The 20,002-nt window shown below is 39.7% G+C and overlaps 2 protein-coding genes across 5 annotated transcripts in view; one reads left to right on the top strand and one right to left on the bottom strand.

Annotated features, from left to right (window-relative positions):
- The window catches only part of rgs9a (regulator of G protein signaling 9a), a 514,629-nt gene that overhangs the window by 108,595 nt on the left and 386,032 nt on the right, over nucleotides 1-20,002 (bottom strand). The gene's annotated exons all lie outside the window — the stretch shown is intronic.
- LOC311054884 (interferon-induced very large GTPase 1-like) overlaps nucleotides 1-20,002 on the top strand; it is a 98,916-nt gene that overhangs the window by 42,312 nt on the left and 36,602 nt on the right. The window contains exons 16-22 of one of the 4 annotated variants that reach the window (XM_084070881.1): nucleotides 6,757-6,883; nucleotides 7,105-7,142; nucleotides 8,176-8,278; nucleotides 10,495-10,532; nucleotides 10,810-10,930; nucleotides 11,658-11,695; nucleotides 11,802-17,116. In XM_084070881.1, the coding sequence (XP_083927007.1) occupies nucleotides 6,757-6,883; nucleotides 7,105-7,142; nucleotides 8,176-8,278; nucleotides 10,495-10,532; nucleotides 10,810-10,930; nucleotides 11,658-11,695; nucleotides 11,802-16,571 (5,235 nt within the window). In that variant the 3' untranslated portion in view covers nucleotides 16,572-17,116. Of the gene's footprint in view, nucleotides 1-6,756; nucleotides 6,884-7,104; nucleotides 7,143-8,175; nucleotides 8,288-10,494; nucleotides 10,533-10,809; nucleotides 10,931-11,657; nucleotides 11,696-11,801; nucleotides 17,117-20,002 lie in introns of those variants that run through there. The other 3 variants (XM_084070882.1, XM_084070880.1, XM_084070883.1) reach the window with 3 other exon arrangements.

The following is a 20,002-nucleotide window of genomic DNA, read 5'->3' as shown; positions in this document are numbered from 1 at the left end:
GCTTCACCGTATTTTTTATATGTCATTTTAGGCACCTCGAGTAGGTCAGCACTTGAAGACCTGAGGGTCCGGTTTGGATCATGTCTCTCTAGGCAGTCATAGAGGTAGGAAGGTGCCAGACCATTTAGAGCTTTATAAACTATTAAAAGAATTTTAAAATCAATCCTAAAAACAACCGGGAGCCAGTGTAGTGAAGCTAGAACTGGAGTGATATGTTCTCTCATTCTAGTTTTAGTTAAAATTCTGGCTGCCGCATTTTGAACAAGTTGTAATCTGTCAGTTGTTTTCTTAGGCAGGCCAGAGTAGAGTGCATTGCAGTAATCAAGCCGAGAGAAAACAAAAGCGTGGATCAGCGTTTTTGCGTCGTCTAACGACAGATAGTCTCTAATTCGCGCAATATTTCTAAGATGAAAGAAAGCAATCTTGGTGACATGATTAATGTGTGCATTAAAATTCAATTCAGAGTCGATAATAACCCCCAGGTTCTTTACTGTGGTGTTACTTTCTACAGCCAGGTTACCAAGTCTACTTATTATTAATTCTCTCTGCTCACTGGAGCCAATTATGAGAATTTCTGTTTTATCCTCATTTAGCTTAAGAAAGTTCTCACTCATCCAGCATTTTATACTGGACAGACAGGTCAACAATGTGTCTAGAGCGCAGGGGTCGTCTGGAGCTACCGAAAGATACAGCTGGGTATCATCAGCATAGAAATGGAAGTTCACTCCGTGATCGGCGATGAGTTCTCCCATACGTGGTAGTATATACAGGGAGAACAATAAGGGACCCAGAATTGAGCCCTGTGGAATACCAGAACAGATGTCATGTTTGTCTGAGTCAAAATTAGCTAGGCTGACAAAATAGCTTCTGCCTGTTAGGTAAGAGTAAAACCAAGACAAGGCTGTGCCTGACAAACCAATCCAGTACTCCATGCGTTGTAGTAGAATTTTGTGATCAATCGTGTCAAAAGCAGCGGTTAAGTCAAGGAGTAGGAGAACAGATATATTTTTGTTGTCAGCGGACACCCTAAGATCATTAATTACTTTTACAAGTGCTGTTTCTGTGCTATGACCTTTCCTGAAGCCAGATTGGAATTTGTTATGAACCTTATTGTTCTGTAGGAACACATCCAGTTGATGAAAGATAGTTTTTTCTAAGACCTTTCCCAGAAATGGCAGATTAGAGATTGGTCTATAATTACCCAGCACCAATGGATCAAGGTTGTGTTTCTTGAGTAACGGCCTGACTACAGCCGTTTTCAGTGAGTCTGGAAAGACGCCTGAAAGTAGAGAGCTGTTTACAATTCTTAGGATATCTCCAATCACGCTGTCTAAAACCTCTTTGAGAAACGGGGTGGGTATTGCATCCAGTGAACAAGATGATGATGTCATCTGTGATATAGTTTTACGGAGTTCCTCTTCATTAATTGTGCAGAAAGATATTAGACTTCCTCTGGAGTGATCTACGTTTTTGCACCATGCACCATTTGCAGCATTTGCAGTGCTAGCAGCAGCATTCATAATACCAGCTCGAATGCTAAAAATTTTGTTTGCAAAAAAGGACGCAAACTCATCACACTTAGCTTTAGAAGCAGGGAGCGACTCCTTGTAAGCCTGGGGGGGGGTTTAAGAGATGTTCAATGGTAGAGAATAAGACTCTGGCATTTTGCTTGTTGTCATTGATAATGCCTGAAAAATATGCTTGCCTTGCCAAGCGCAGTGCTTTGTTATAGGCCACTGTTGACTTCTTAAAAATCTCTAGGTGGACAGTGAGTTTGTTTTTTCTCCAAATTCGCTCAGCTCTACGACATTCTTTCTTGAGTGAGCGCATGTGCTCGTTGATCCAGGGTGTTACTCTAGAATTAAGTTTCTTTTTAGTTTTCATAGGAGCCACTATGTCGAGAGCTGACTCTAATTTGAGATTAAAATGTTGAACCATATCATTCACTGAGGGGGCATCAAGTAGGGGGGGCACCTGCACACACGCCAGATGACGAGGAAACTCGTTTGCTGCAGATGAGCTAAAAAAACGTTTTTTTATAGTATATTCTGTATTGTTTTTCCTTAGATCAAAGACAGTTATATTAAAACACAATAAATAGTGGTCTGTTAGTTCGGGCTTATCAATAATACTGTCAACAGTGATATTCAAACCTTTAGTGATCACCAAGTCCAGGGTGTGGCCATGTTTATGTGTTGGCCCAACAACATGTTGAATAAAGTCAAAATTGTGCAGTAACTGTAGGAAACCCATAGCCACAACATCTGAAACAATGTCAACATACAAATTAGCATCTCCAGTAATCAGAGTTCTGTCATAATTAGTGGAACAGATAGATAAAAGTTCTGATATTTCTGTTAGAAATAAGGCTTAAGCTGGAGAATGATCTTTCTGATGAGGCAGCTGACACAGGAAGGCACAAACAAAGTTCCACAAACATCTCAGTCTCTTTAAACATTTGCCTTGTCTCCGAGTGTAGTGCGGCTAGAAATTCGGCAACGTCCTGGGTAGATTTTATCGTTTTCTCCTTGGTCAGATTTCCCAGCATGTGCAGCTGTCGCTCCAGGCGGGATCGATCAATCTCTTTAGGGATTTGAACTTCATCCAGTCCTGAAAATGTTATATTGGCTGCAGCAATAAGGGTGGCTTCTCTCTGGGCAGCTACTTTCATCCCCTCTTGGTCGAATTTTCGTTTTATCTCGGATTTGATCAAGTCCAGGGCTTCATAAAAGTGAGGTGTCCACTGTCCATGTCCTGGCCTTGACTCCACCACAGTTTCAGGTTCAGTGGTGTGGCGAAAACGGGAAGGGGTTTTGCTCGTCCTGGAGCTCGGGGGTTTGGGCATCACAAGGTTGTTAAGGGCTGCGCAGGTGTTAACTTTGGCCATGAGATGATTTACTGAATCGTCGCCCCTCAGTCGTTGCATCTGTTGCTCAAGGACCTTAATGCATTCCAGGGCTGCACCAGCAGTGATCTTTGGGCTCTGGAGAGTTCTGGCCACTGTCTCGGAAGGTCCAAAAATAGCTTCACAGCACACCAAGCCGAAATATGTAGATCCTTTCTTTGCCTGTGTGTACAGTCCAGACACTTTGGCACGAGTGTCACCCCGCATTCCCTTCTTGTCTTGCGCCAACACTTTTAGAGTCTCGAGAAGTACTGAGTAGGAAGAGATAACTCGTGAGATGGCATTGGTCCGAACGCACCACCGAGTAGGACATAGCCCCAACATATTGCACACCACCTCTTCTGTTCTAAAAAGAGACTGAAACAAAGCTTTGCGTTTGGATGATTCTCGGATAACAACCGAAACTCCTTGAACAAAGTTTAATGCATCAGCGATTAGTCTCACTTCCCTCGCGACCTCCTGCAGAATAAGGTCCAATGGTTACTGCAATGAATATATAAGGACCCTGGGCACTCTATTTTGAGTTTCGCTTGGACACCATTGATTCGCCCAGACATGTTAGCTGCACCGTCAAAACAATATCCTTGCACACGTTCAAAAGGCAAATTAAAACGTAGAAAGATGTCTTTGATCAATGAAAACAGTGTATCTGCTGTCGAGTCAGGTGCACTGTAGAATTCGAGAAACATGTTGTGTGCTGTCAAACTTGAATCCTCAAACTGTAAACAGCATGAGAATTGCTCACTTGTACTGATGTCTGTCGTTCCATCAGCTGTAAATCCAAAGAATGAACACTTCTGAGCCTCAGATGCAATCTCACGTTGTATCATATGTGCAAACATTTCAAGTATCTCATTTTGTATCGTGTCTGACATCCAGTTGTCTCTACGTAAAAGCCATTCTCTTGCTTTTGGTAAAGAATGTGTTCTCTCTATCTTCATTTGCCAAAGTGCGCCATCACGGTGACTGTGCCCTCTGAGTGGCATTCCCTGACGACCCAGGTATTTAATGGATCTAAGTTCCAATACTGTCCTGGCAATCTGTTGCTCTCTGGCTACAACTTCGGATAGCAAAGCATTGATAGGAGTTTGTTTGAGCAAAGCTAATGCACGGATTGAATCTGAATGCAAATCTGTCCTCTCGTGATGACCAAATTTTTCTCTTGCCTTTTTCCAGTTGTTAAATCCTCCTTTAGCGAACGCACTGCTGCCACCAATACCTCCGTTGTCATGCAATAATCCCTTTGTCACTGCTTGGTTGCAAATGAAGCAAAGCACACAGTCTGTTTCTTCTATATAATTCAACCAATGCCATTTCTCATACCAGCTTTTTTGAAATGTTCTCTCAAATGTCTCCTTGCCAATTTTTCTTCCAGGAAACTTAATGTTTGGTTGAAAGGGCTCATCATGCTCAGAAGTGCCCACAACAACAACATTTTTTTCAATGTTTTGTTGTTTATGCCCCAAAACGGTGTCTGCTGTAGTAGGCCTAGTAGAAGTCTCTGGCTCTGCTAAAGTTCCTCCTGGCTGTGATTCATCTGAATCTGACAACACAACAGAATCAGAATCTGTTGTGACAACAGTGTTGTTGTTTTTTTTAGTTTTCTTTAAACTACTTTGTCCAGGTGAAAAAAAATCCGATATGCGTTTCTGCTGATTCGCCATGGTGTTGTACACTGACAGAGGCTGTCACCTCAGTAACTATCATTTCGCCTTCCGTATTGAACTTTGAAAGACCCGGTACCAGTATCAAGGTGACCACGTGATTCACGTGGTCACCTTGCTATGACGTGATTAGTAAAAGTTAAAGCAGCACCTTTTTCATTTTATTCCCAACAGTTAAATACAATATTGTTTTAATATATATGTGGATTATATATATACTTTAAAAAATAAAATAAAAAAAATCATAACATTTTTTTTTTTTTTGAAAAAAAAAAAAAAAAAAAAACTAGAAAAAGTGCTCCTCGGAGCACAAGTCTCCGCCAGCAGACTTGTGTTGGGAATGTTGGGAATGTTCTAATTCTTATGTTCTAATTCTTACAAAAAATAGAACATGTTACTGTGTCATAGTAACATGACACAAGTGTCCTATCCGTCTGTGTAAGTGTCCTATCCGTCCTGTCTGTATAACTGTCCTATCCGTCCTGTCTGTATAAGTGTCCTATCCGTCCTGTCTATGTAAGTGTCCTATCCGTCCTGTCTGTGTAAGTGTCCTATCCAATTGTTACAGTATCCGCCATTTCTCAGCCATTTCGTGATTATTCCTGTCTTACCTCACTTTGAAAGAGGCACAGACTCTTTCAAAGTGACACATGTATTTATAGGCCGCTATACGTCACTAGCCAATCAGATCACACTATTTCACCGTATTGTCACGTGTCACGTGAGGCTTGACCAATGTTAGTCCCAGTTTCAGGAAGTGAAAACAAACTCTCCCAAAAAATCCCTTCCCATCACCAGGGGGGCTGCAGCCCCCGTAGCCCCCCCCTTCCCGCGCCACTGAGTATATGAGTCCGTTTGAGCAGATTTCATTCTAATTTGCTAATATGCCTGCCTATGAATTTCATGGGCCTGGGTAGGGCCACCTGGCCTGGCGGAGATTTGCCCTGTTGCGCAGCAGCACAGCAGCAGGTGAAGTCAATTAACTTAAACGAGGAGCTGCCCTGTGCACCCAAAACGCACTCAAACAATGTCAAACTATCACATTCTAGCTGCTGAAATAAACGTTCCATTTGTATCATTATTGGCAAGAGAACAGAACATGGATGTTGTTTGCAAAAGGATTATTTATTTATTGTCCATCAGAGCGCCAGTGAGGTCACAGCTTATCTCTTTTGTAGGATATTGATAGCCTAAACTTGTAATTTGTTTGCAGTTATTAATTTATATTAGGCTACTTGCTGGATATTAAGACTCAATTTTGGGATGTTGGCTGTATGTTGTCAAATGTATTAATCTATATTTTGTTGTTGATCAAATGTCGGGTTTTGCAGTGTGATTTTGAAGTGCACATGCATGCCCTGCCACTGACAATCAATTATGAGACAGACAGCTGTTGTGCAGTTCACTTTTTCTACTGGGTAGTTCTATTAAAATGGTAGTTTGAACGTTCTAAAATGCAAGTGTAGGTAGGGTAGGCTAATGATGATAAAAAAAAATCAGACCACATCGGTCTAATACTTTCTCTCTCTCTCTCTCTCTCTCACGCGCTCTTTCTTGCTCTCTCTCTCCAGCTCTCCAGTCTCTCATCTCTCTCTATCAAAAGCATTGCTTGGCTTGCGTGCATTTTAAGCTGGAATATAGGCTCGAAATCAAACCTACCCACTGTTTATGGAGCGTTTCACTTGATGTTGAATCTCAACTAGTAAACTGGTGTCTACCGTATTGACAGCAGAGGAAATTGTGAAATCAGCGTGCGTAGGGCAGGCACGGCCACTTGTGTTTTACTTTGTTCATTACTGTTACATTCAGTGCGTCCCATATTTCACAACGGGACCCTGCCCTGGTCGGCAACACGGCAAGTAACTTGGCTAATTATAATAGTAATTCCTCCGCGCTGTAGATAGGCCTTTCTACTAATTAGTATTCATTTCTAACAAGAAAAAAAAAACACCGGGATCCCGGGAACCGAAGTCAGTTCCCGGGATGGTAAATAACCTCGGGATTCCCGGGATTCCCGCATCCCGGGAATCCCAGTGTTAAACACTACTGAGTACATGTGTTTATGGTTATGAATGTGTTAGTGTATTGTTGTGTATTGTTTTTGTGTATCTATTTCATGAAACAAATCAGATTATCAGCCAAAGCTTAAATACAACACAGGTTTAAAGACATGTCCTGTTTTCTTAGAGTGACCTCAAAGCTGTTGATGCTGGAAGCTCAGACATAACAGATAGTGTTGGAGAAGATGACAACACAACACCTGAAAACAAGTCTTCAGATCCCAGCAGCACTGTTCCTGCTCCAAGTGAGACAGGTAAACACCTGCATTCAATAATTCACTACTTGGATGTTCCAACAGTTATGAACACTCAACACATTCTAACTACTGAACATATTATTCAAGTGGATTATGAAAGAAATCTGTAATAACGGAACACCTCAAAGTTTATACTGACTTCCAGGAAAAACAAGAACATATAAAATTATAAAGATAAGTTGAGTGACTCACTGCATATACGTACCCTGTATCTTTAGGTTCCATTGGTGAAGATAGCACTGAGGACAAGGATAAGGTAAGATCATTTGTATTTGGTGGCATAAGACCTTTGAAACCTTTTCTCCTATGGGTATTATTTAACCTTTTTTTTACTGTTTACTTTACTATTATTGCATCTTTTACAAGATAGTTACTTTAAAGGGATAGTTCACCCCCAAAATGACTTTTTTTCCTATCAATTACTCACCCCATGGAGACTTGAATTCATGGATATGTTTTAGTTTTTGTCACATTCCTAAGCCAATAATTTCATGACCGGCAGCGGTTTTGTATGGGGACACAAAGGAGACTCTTTGTGTACAACTGCTGCCGGTCATCAAATTGGCTTAGGGAATGCGACAAAAACTAAAACATACCATGAATTCAAGTCTCCATGGGGTGAGTAATCGATAGGAAAAAAAAAAGTCATTTTGAGGGTGAACTATCCCTTTAACATGTTATTGGAATGTCAATTTAAATATGAATTAAATAATATGATGATGCTTTCCAAACATGAAAATACTAAGCTCCCTATATATTCCAACCGAGTGCATTTACATGAGTACTGCACTTAAGTAAAACAAATGTGAGTGTCTGTACCTTATTTGATTTAATGTTTTATTTATTTTTAATTGTCTAATCTTATGACTTTAACTTCCATACAAGTACCTGGTACCAAACAAAAAGGCATTTACATTTGTATTAGTTTTTGGAAAGATTCTTAATTGAAATACAGAAATACATACACATTATAATAAAATGAAATGGTGCAAAGGTGCAAAAGTGCCATTTGTGCTTACTTTTGTTAATTAATTAATTAATCTTAATTTGTGCATACTCCACAACTTAAACTCAAGTACAAATTTGAATGAACAACTCTCACTTATAGTTTAGTAATATTTGACGGGGAGTATCTATACTTTGACTCAAGTACTGGAGTTGAGTGCTTTGTCCACCACTGGGCTTCACCAAGTAAGATTGTCAGCCATTATACAGTTGTGATACACAACAAAGTTACAAGTTGCTTGTAATGTAGATCATTCAGATGTGAAATTGATACATGTTCTTAGAGTCAACCCAAAGCTGTTGATGCTGGAAGTTCAGAGATCAGAGAAGATGACAACACAAGTGGAAACAAGTCTTCAGATACCAGCAGCACTGTTCCTGTTCCAGGTGAGACAGGTAAAACATGCATTAAATAATTCACTACTTGGATGTTCCAAAAGTTAAGAACACATAACAAATTCTCACGACTGATCATACTTAGTTAGCGATCATGAGAATAATCTTTAATAAGGGTAATAATAATAATAATAATAATGATAATAAGGGTAATGATAATAAGGGTAATAATAATAATAATAATAATAATAATAATAATAATAATAATAATAATAATGATAATAATTATAATAATAATTTGAGCGATCAAAAAGGTCAACCAAACAACACGCTATTTGTGGAGGATTGATCGTCTAGTCAGTAAGAATACTCTGAAGATTCTTGCAGGGGCCCTCATACAAGGTTATGATTATGCATGCACTTCATGGTATCACAACACCTCCAAGGCCTTAAAAACAAGGCTCCAAACATCCCAAAACAAACTAGTAAGGCTACTTCTTGGCCTCAATCACAAAACCCATCTAACCCCTGCTCATTTTGCTAGGATTGGATGGCTTAGGGTTGAGGACAGAGTACAGCTACTTGCTATGGGCCTGGTCTTCAAGATATACCACAACATTGGGATCCCCCTGTATTTGTCAAAATACTTCCAAAATGTTAATGAAGTCCATGATCATAACACCAGAGGCAGCTCCACAAATCACGTTCAACCCAGATTTGTCTCAACAAAGGGAACTAGAGAAAGTGCTCCTCGGAGCACAGGTCTCCGCCAGGTCAGGTACGATATTGTGGCCTCCTGGTGGCGCTATAATAGGCCAATGTGAAAAGGGTGCCATTTATTCTTCAATCAGACACTGCATTCATGATTTGAGGCATTTTGTTACAAAAATGTGTTTTGCTAAATTAGACCTGCTGGTGGCGCTATAACAGGCCAATGTGAAAAAGGGTGGCATTTCTTCCTTGGCCTAGTGGGAATGTGCGTGTGAAATTTCACGGAAATCGCAAGCTGCTTTCATGATTTGAGGCATTTTGTTCAAAACGGACCAATCCTGCAAACTTTGGAAGCAAACCTTAGCCAATGAGGATGGAATATGGGAAATCGGACAGATCAGTGTTGATCACATAACTATAGAGATACTGTGTACCGATTTGCATGACGTTTGGATAAAATCTGTAGGAGTAATGTAAAAAAAAAGGGTTTTGCACAAATCGGCCTCCAGGTGGCGCTATAACAGGCCCATGTGAAAAATTTGAGGCAGAGGTTCTGAATTGGCATCCAGGGAGTGTGTGTGCACAGTTTCGCAGCGACCGGGCCAACGGTGCCAGAGATTAGCTGGTAACACACGGACACACGGACACACGGACACACAGACACACGGACACACAGACACACGGACACACGGACACACGGACGGAGGGTAAAACATACTCTCTCGCCATGCCTTTCGGCCTGGCGGAGACAATGAACTCGTTCTCATGCTATTCATCAAAAATGTGGAATGCCCTACCAAAAGGAGTAAAGGAGTGTAAAACCCTACTCACTTTCAAAACTGCCCTAAAGATACACCTTCAGGAGGCTGCAATTCAAAAATGGCCCCTGTCCAAGTCCTAACCTACCCCATGTCCTAACCTAACCTACCCCCCTACCCCCCCCCTCTCTCTCTTTCTTCTCTTGTACATATTTTCCACTCTTCATACCAGTAACCTGTAAGCTGATTGTATGACATTCTGTATAGTAGTGTGTATATCTGTCTGTCTCTTATATGTCATCATGATTTGTGTGCATGGGGATCTCATCTTAAACAAGCTTACTGCTTAATGAGTTTTCCAATTTAGTAGACCTTGTATTGTGAATTTGTACTTCCATATACTGTTATGTACTGTCATGTACTGTTCTCATGTCTTACTAAATAAACTACATCAATCAATCAATCAATCAATCAATCAATCAATCAATCAATCAATCAATCAACAGAACAATTTAACCACTTCAATCCTAGCATCCATAGTATGGGGGGAACATATACTGTAGCAGATCCGACAAGCTCTCAACACTTTGCACCACAATGGGTTGTGAGTTAGTATATAGGCTACAGTACTGAAGAGATTCAGGGTAGACGAGAATAAAGTACGGCCCAAGTACAGAGATTATTACACTGACTTTCAGGAAAACATTAGCTATCACAAATGCCTTTAAAAGAAGTGATATTGAGATGCTTGAAACAGTAAATGTTTAATCTGTGTATCTAATTATACAAATGCTGTAGGTTCCATCGATGAAGATAGCAGCACAAACAAGGATAAGGTAAGATCAAGTTATTTGGTTTCTCAAAAATGTTAAAGCTTTTTGCACCACATGTGATTATACTAACACGTTCTATCTACATACAATTGTGGTCACTTAGTTTTTAAAAATCTGCATTTATATTAGATACTCATCAAATAATCAGTTTTGTTAGAAGGACATGGTTTACAGAGTTCCATATTTGTAACCTTATATTGGAGGGTCAATGGCAAATATTCCTGTTTATTACTAATAGTTATGTATGAGAACTCCCTTCCCTTGTATTCATCACTCATAGATACACAAGACTCAACCCAAAGCTGTTGATGCTGGAAGTTCAGAGATCAGAGAAGATGACAACACAAGTGGAAACAAGTCTTCAGATACCAGCAGCACTGTTCCTGCCCCAGGTGAGACAGGTAAACACCTGCATTAAATAATTCACTACTACTTGGATGTTCCAAAACTTAAGAACACAATAAATCCAGAGAACAGAACATACTGACTGCTTAATAAAACAACCTGTAATATCGGAATAATTTAGAATTATTTAAATATACTTTCAGTAATACATATTGCTATCATCAAATGCATGTAAATAAAGCAGCATTGAGATAGTGTTGTATCTGGACCAGACACACACGCACGCTCGTGCGTGTGCACACACACACACACACACACACACACACACACACACACACACACACACACACACACACACACACAGCTCACACAGTTCACACAGCTCACGTGTACTAGATTGAAGACCCCTAGTAACATCTGGTTTGCAATCTACATACATGGGAGATACTGTAGCACACACCTATATAGCTCTGTGCACATCCAACACACATCAGTGCAGCCTATGCAAGTGCATAGACACACCTGTGGGGTCTGCATATATATACGGCGATGGACAAAGAAACCGGCCCCTGTTACCCGGCCCCTTGCACCCGCCACACCATGTAACAGCAAGGCAGTATATTGACTCCTGTACTCTGTACTCTGTTTTTATCCAATAAATCAACTTAATTGGGAACATTACTGGTCTGGACCTTTCAACTATGTTTCACAGTACTTGTACAATATACAACAATACTTACTGTAAATGTTTAACGTGTATATTTAATAATGCAAATGTTGTAGGTTCCATCGATGAAGATATCAACAAGAGCAAGGATGAGGTAAGATAACTATTTTGGTGTCACAAGATCTTTAGGGGTATTTTGTGCTTCATATCTTATTTTATTAGTAGACTATTACAGTTTTCCATTTTTGTTCATTTCAAAGGTTGTCAAAGGAGAACAATATGTGAAGAATTCTCAAGAAATCAGCCCAGAAAAACTGCTTTCCAGACTTAACCTCAAAGACAACTATCAAGTTAAGTTGTCAACTGCAGACTTTCTGAAAATAGGTCCTTCCATAAAGAAGCCTCATGAGATAACTGAGAGAGATCTAGCTCATGCATTCCTTCAGAAGTTGTTGATGCTAGACCATAGAGCCAGGTACATTCCAGTAACAGTAGACAATAAAGAAGAAGACCATTTAAAAGAAACTCCAGATTCTGACATGGCTGCCACAAAAGAAAGTTTATTTGATATTCTATGCATGGCCAATGTAAACTCTGATCAGAGTGTTAAACAGTGTCATGTCCATCCAATGGATGTTCAGATGGCTGTGTTTCACTGCTCAGATAGCTTTCTCAGGCAGAATGTGATAACCAAATTATCACAGTGTCAATATGCCTTACCTTTGCTTGTGCCTGATCCATTCACAAGGGACATTCAGTGTCCTTTGTGGACATTTAGGCAAGTAAAAAAAACTTGGAAGGTAACTGATAATTCAGGTGCCATCACATGTATGAACATGCCCATTTGCCAAGCTAAGACACATATGGTGTCATTTTTACGCCTTGGCTCAGTGTCATCATCTAAATCTCAACTGATGAATACCTTAATTAATGACCGTCACAGCACGTTCTTTCATAGGAATTGTCCAGGTGCCACCAAATCTCACTGCCTGATAGATGGTATGGCAGAGATTGCCTGGTACTTCCCTGCTGGAAAACCAAATGATGCTTTCTCTGACTGTGTTGCCTTCTGTAATCTTCATGGAGATGCTCTATCACTTGAAAAACAGCGTGAAATACTGATCGATAAGGCTTCAGTCAATGTTGTCCTTTTACCTACTCTGGGAAGTTGTGACAAAAGTATAGAGACAATGGTGTCAGACCTTGTTAAGGATTCAAAACCTCTCATTTGTCTCCTTGCTGATAATGACTCTGTTGCAAAACAGATACAACCCGGAAAGTATACAATGGGTGTGAAGGATAGAAGTCAGTCAGATGTGGCTGAAGAATTGAAAGGAATCATTAGAAACATATTGTCAACATCAGAAGCATCCTTCCAACTTGAAAGCATGGGAAATGCTTCTGGGATCAAAACAGATGAAGAAGACCCTGAATGCCGAACAGGGAAATCTGCTGCTTTGAAGATTGTGGATTTGCTTGAAAGAACAGAGCTTTCAAAGATCAAAGACACATTTCTACCACGTCATGGGCACTTGTGGTATGAGTGGTGCAGAGTGAATAAAGAGCTCTACCGCCTCAGCGGAAACATTGAGAAGGACAAATGTGAAAAAGAAAAGAAGATGACACAAATAAGACAGGAACAATGTGACAAACCATCCAGTGAGCTGATGCAGATGTTTATCAAAAACCTGCAGTCTCCGAAATTGAATGAAAGACTCTACTTCTTAAAATGGATTGGATTCTTTCTTGATAACGTCTTCACAGATAAACTTTCTGAAATCAACCAGGCATATGATGCAAAGTGGTCTGAGGTCTTGGCTTTGAAAAAGAAGAAAGAGCAGGGCACATCACAGCTGTTGAAGGACAAGCAAAAGGAGTTGGGGGACATTTCAGATAAACTACAGTCAGCAACTGTTGGAGTTGAGCACATCTTGAGAGAAATAGGACAAATCTATGAAGCCCATGCATCTATTAGTAATATGGAGAACTTAGCAGGACAGCCAACGGAACTGATGGATGGAAATGCAGGTCATGTTCCTTTAATGCCTAATTACCCTAAGCTGGCTGCAGAGCTTATGATAGCAGGACAGCCAATGGAACTGATGGATGGAGATGCAGCTCATGTTCCTTTAACATGGATTACTAGTGTTCTAGATGAGGTCATCAAGACACTCGGAGACAAGAGAGTTTTTGTTTTGTCAGTTTTAGGCATCCAGAGCAGTGGAAAATCTACCATGCTGAATGCAATGTTTGGATTGCAGTTTGCAGTGAGTGCTGGCAGATGCACTAGAGGGGCCTTCATGCAGCTAGTGGAAGTGTCAGAGGAGATCCAGGAAGTCTACAAATTTGACTATGTCCTGGTTGTGGACACTGAAGGACTGCGTGCTCCTGAGCTGGCAGGGCAGGACACTCGTCACCATGACAATGAATTGGCAACATTTGTCATTGGCCTGGGAAACATGACTTTGATCAACATCTTTGGAGAGAATCCATCTGAGATGCAAGATGTTCTTCACATTGCTGTTCAGGCCTTCATGAGAATGAAGAAGGTTAACCTGTCTCCAAGTTGTCTGTTCGTTCACCAGAATGTTGCAGCTATTGAAGCTGGTGACAAAAACAAGGTGGGAAAGAGACGTCTACAAGGACAACTTGATGAGATGACCAAGCTAGCTGCTAAAGAAGAAGGCGATATTGCAGAGTTATTCAGTGATGTCATTGCATTTGATGTAGAAACAGATGTGAAATACATTTCTCAGCTGTGGGAAGGCAACCCACCCATGGCTCCTCCAAACCCAGGTTATAGTGAGAGCATCCAAGAGCTGAAGAACACAATCCTCTCAAAAGCATCTAAGTCTAAAGGAATGACACTTTCAGAATTCAACAGCACCATTAAAGACCTTTGGAATGCCCTGCTGAATGAAAACTTTGTTTTCAGTTTCAAAAACACACAGGAAATTGCACTGTACAGAGAACTTGAAGAAGAGTATGGAAAATGGACCTGGGAATTAAGGCAATCAATGTTGACAACTGAAAACCAACTTTTCAACAGAATTGAAAATGAAAGACTTGAAATAATTGAGCAGAATGGTCTTGTCGAAGGAATTAATAAGACTCGTAAAGAAGTGGACAAAAAAATGAAAAGGCATTTTGATGATAACAAGGTTAAAGATACACTGTTTCAATGGAAAGGACGATTTGAAATCAACATTGAGAACTTCCACAATGATCTGGTGAAAGGAGCGAAACACAAGCTTGAGAAAATTATTCAGCAGAGGAATGCTCGAAAAATGCTGGATGACAAGAAGACAGAGGATGAGAACAAGCTCATAAAGAAGAGCCAAGAGCTTGCCGCCACACTAAAAAAAGGCATGGCAATGGATGAAAAGGCACTTGCAGAGGAGTTCAACATTTTTTGGAAAAAATTGGTTACTGACCTCACTGCTGATAGTCCTCCCATAAAGGAGATCAACATTCAAGACGATGTGGATTCTGTCCTTAAAGAGACATTCAGTGACACACCGTGGACTGTCATAGAAAAATGCAAACAAGACTACAAAAACATATCAAGTACAGCAAAGTATTATGATTATGTAAAAATGAATTCTAAATGGAAAGAATTGGTAAACTTTCTCGCTAACCGCACACTTCCTCATGAATTTGTTCAACAGATAAAAACATTCATTGATGATGTTGAGATCCAATCCCTTGCGAAAATGAAGGTCAAACCTGTTAACACTACAGGCTATGATATCAGTTACTTGCTTGAAGTAGCAAATCTGGTAAAAACCAAAGTGAAACACTTTGCAAATGGAAAGAAATATGCCCTTAAAACAGAGTTCGCGGTTGAACTTCTACTTCATGTATTTGCAAATGCAGCACATTGGCTTTTAGAGTCTCACAAAGAATTCAAAAAGAACAATGATGCACTCGCGTATTTGGAAAACAAAAAGGAACAATACTCTAATGTATTCAAAAGTTCTTGTAAAGGAAGCTCCTCTGCCGCTGTGCTTAGTGAATTGCTTTGCAGCGAAGTGAAAATGTCTGCAGTTCAGGCTGTCCATGACAAGACTGCCATTGACTTGGCTGGAGAGATGAAAGGTGGTCACCCTCCCTTCAGTGGGAATAGGGCCAACTTGGAAAAACATGTTTTAAAGTCACTAGCAGAGAAAGAAGACTTTAGCATGTATGTGAAATACATTGAACACCCAAAGAAACAAGTAGAGGAATTTATAAAAGAAACTGTTGATGAATATATCTCCACCAATAAGAACAAGGTACACAGTATCATGAAGGTGAATGTGGATGAAATAATCAGACGTCTGAATAAAGCACTGGATGAGGCAACAACCAGATTCAAGTTTCAGAGTCAACTCAAAAACACAGACACATGGCTGAAGAAGTTTTCCAGACAGTTGAAAGATTACCTAATATTTGCCACCAACTGCTACGGAAATTTCAATGACATAGATGACTTTGACTTTCTTAAAGAGCAGATTAAGAAAGGCTTTGATTCCATGAAGGCAGATCTAGACAGCCTCTCCTTCAACATGGTTGATGCCCGAGTGAAACCAGATCAAATTTTTATTGATCAACTGTGCAAGTGTTGCTGGGTACAGTGTCCTTTCTGTAGCGCCATCTGTACCAACACCCTTGAGGATCACAGTCCAGATGATCACAGTGTCACTTTTCATCGCCCATGTGCAGTTAATGGAATGCACTTTAGAGGTACACTGGAACTTTGCACTACTTTCTGCACATCAGATGTTGCAAGTGATCGAATGTTCTACCCTAAACCAAGTTCAGAGGAGTCAATTCCATACAAGGAATATCGAAAAGGTGGTCCAGCATTTGCTAACTGGAGAATTACCCCTGATGAATCAAGACTGACTTACTGGAAGTGGTTTGTCTGTCAGTTTAAAAAGCAACTGGAGGATCATCATGGCAAACAATTTAAAGGCTACGGAGAAATTCCTAAAGAATGGAAAAAATATACAAAAGAGGAAGCTATTGAAAGCTTGGAGAACATGTAGTCTGTGAATGGTCCACAAACAACCACAACATACTAATTAGCCGATGGGAGATAGTGTATCAGTTATTACTGGATTATTAGTGTAAAAGTCCATTAACGTGACTGGTAAAGCAACTGGTGTGATAGTCATTTGAAAGAAGAATAAAATGTTTTTTTCCCATCCTAAGTTATGATTCTTCGATGTCCTAAAATAATGAAGATTGCCTGTAGAACATTGAGTCATGAAATGTCTTTATTTTATGTTTTATTCATGTTTTAATCATTGAGCACAATGATCTTGTCAAATAAATGAATGAAACAAAGTGGAAAAAGCAATTAAATATACTTTGGGGTTGTTTCTTAAAAAGAAGGTGTAAGCAACAGAAAATAAGAATCCGCCACTGACACTGATGCTGTACAATCATCATATATCTATATATTGATCTATATAACGTGTCATTTGTAACTACCTGAACAACTACCGTATAACTTCCTCGATATGTGTTTGTCCATTTACACCGTAGAATATAAAAGCGATAGATGCCATTTTCCCCCATTGGATTGTAATCTTCAACTAAACCTTTTGTGTAATTGACAAAAATGTATATTCTCTGCATGATATAGTAATAAAAAGTAGAGAAAAAAAGTATTTGTGTGTGCATCATTGAAGCTGCAATCCAATACTTTCATGTCATAACCTGGGTGTAGAAGTCATCTCCGTTGATCTATATGAGAGAGCACAATAGAGTTATTTCCATTTAAGTTTTATGCAGTGTTATTCAGTACCTCCAGCAACCAGTAGTGGTCCTAATCGACACCATGGAATACATTGCTTGTATACATTTCTCATGTTAATGAGTATTTTCAGACGTTTAACCACTTATAAACCCTTACTTAATATACTTGACCTTTCACTCTGTACTTAGTCTGCTCTTTTTTCCACCTCTTCACCAAACCTCTATGCCGAAAATAGCCGATCTACAAGCTCACATGAGCTTGTAGATCGGCTATTTTCTGCTAATGTTCCCCTCAGAATAGGGATTCTAGGGTTCAAGTGGTTAATGTAAAAAAAATAAAATGAATCAAAGGTTCCAATCACACAAAGATTTGGTGGCCCCGCTGTAGTAACTCTGAGGATCCCCTTGTGGTCCCAGACCCCATGTAGTGCAGGAACAAACCCTCAAAAAGAGCCTTAGTTTTTGAGATACCCCTCCCCGGAGTAGAACAAAACGGGACATTGTTTTTTCATATCTTTAGGATGTCCCCTTCGTGAAATGGATTGTCCCAAGTTTTACTTTTACTGCAAAAGTCATGAAATTGATCCATGAAGTGGCTCACCACATAGGCAAAAAAGTGCCTATGCTGAAAGTGGGAGCTCCAAGTAAATCCTCCGTCATTTTCTACCTGCTGGTTGTTTTTAGATCATACTTGCACAGATGGTCTACAGGTAGTGTCCCTACATCCCAAAACAATCAGAATGCCAATATATGGTTCTATTGTGAATCAGCAGCCTTTTATATAAGGCCTTAAATAGGCGGAAATAGCAAAAAGTTGACTTTTTTGAGCAATATTTACTTGTAATTTTTATCCAGCTCTTTATCAGTGGTAGAACTAGATGTGACATTGTTTTTACATGTCTTTAAGATGTCCTCTTCCTGAAATGGATGGTCAGAAGTTTTACTTATACTGCAAAAGTCATGAAATTCATCCACAAAGTGACTCACCACTGCCAAAACACGCCTACCCTGAAAAAGGGAGTTCGAAGTCAATCCTTTCTCATTTTCTACCTTATGTTTTTTGTTTAACATCATACTTGCACAGATGGTCTACAGGTAGTGTCCCTACATCCTTCAGAATGCCAATATTTGGTTCTATTGTGAATCAGCAGCCTTTTATACAAGGCCTTATTATAGGCGGAAATAGCAAAAAGTGGACTTTTCTTAGAAATATTCACATGGAATACTGGTCCTACTCTTCTATCAGGGGTAGAACTGTGAAGAAACTTCACCTTGTTTTTCCATAACTTTGACTTATCTTCATGAAATGGATGGTCAGGGCGCGCTCCCACCACACTTTTATTTTACCTCTGGGGCAGAATCTGCCAATGCTTTGTCAATGCAAATGCGTGGATTCTTGGAAAAAATCCGCAAGACCAGGAATCCACGCATTTGCATTGACAAAGCATTGGCAGATGCGGTGGGAGCGCGCCCTCAGAAGTTTTTCTTAGATGTCAAAATTCATGAAATGTAATGAACATTTGCAAAAAGAAAAAAACTATGCAGAAAAGTCCCTACCTACCTAAGTTAATCCTGCTTCATTGACCACCTACTGGTTGGATCTACATCATATTTGCACAGATTGTCTACAGGTAGGACCCAACACCCAAAACAACCAGAAAGATATGTCAAAATATTCTGTATTGTGAATCAGCAGGATTTTAGGCTCCTAGCCCTTGTTAAATATTATATTATGAAGGTTTTTTTTTTCCAGAGTTACTTCTAATGCTGATCTATTACTGTAAAATGCCTGCAAACAAAATGACTGTTTAATAACAGGACATGTATTCTGATACCATGTTTTACCCACTCCATATTCATGTGGAATCTAAGGATGTTTCTCAGGTAGGCCAGATATCCTGATGCCTCAAAACAGATGGAATGACAAAATACAGTTCTATAAGCCTTCTATGGTAGCCAGACTTAAAATGCAGTATGGGCTAAGTAGAATACACTACTGTGTGCCATTCTTAATGAATAATCATCAATCAGCAGCTTATTCTCAATTTAATATATTTATTTACTTTTTTGAGCAGTGTGGGGGGGGGGGGGCTGACTGATGGGGGCCAAACCGTTTTACATAAGCTGCTGATTGATGATTATTCATTAAGAATGGCACACAAAAAGTGTATTCTACAGCATGTACTTAAGCCATATTGCATTTAGGTTGTATGGGCTTATAGAAATATATTTTGTCATTCCTGAGGCTTTGAAGTGTAGAGATATTAGGCCTACCTGAGAATCATAGATTCCATATGAATATGAAGTGGCAGGGTAAAAACATGGTATCAAATTGTATTCCCTGAAGCAGTCATTTTGTTTTATTTGTAGGCATTTTACAGTATTAATAGATCAGGCTTAGAAGTAACTCAGATTTCTTTTATGCTTTTAATCAGGCCTAAGAGCCTATAAAACCCTGCAGATTCACAATACCAATCTGCCAATTGCCAAGCCAATTTTAACATATTTGTCTGGTGGCTTTGGGGTGTAGGGGTCTTACCTGTAGACAACTGGGCAAATATGATCCCTTTTTCATGCAAGGTGGGGCAGTTCTGCACTTTCTTGGTGCAGAAACTTTATTGAAGAATGTCATGACCTTTGCAGTCAATGTAAATAGTTTGATGGTTGATAGTTAGATGACAAGTCAAAGTTATGAAAAAACAAGGTCAGGTTTTGT

This window comes from Gymnoscopelus microlampas (genome assembly GCF_963454915.1).
Source record: "Gymnoscopelus microlampas genome assembly, chromosome: 11".
Taxonomy (NCBI): Eukaryota; Metazoa; Chordata; class Actinopteri; order Myctophiformes; family Myctophidae; genus Gymnoscopelus; species Gymnoscopelus microlampas.
Note: the sequence above shows the minus strand (reverse complement) of the source record. Positions and strands in the feature narration are given on the sequence as shown.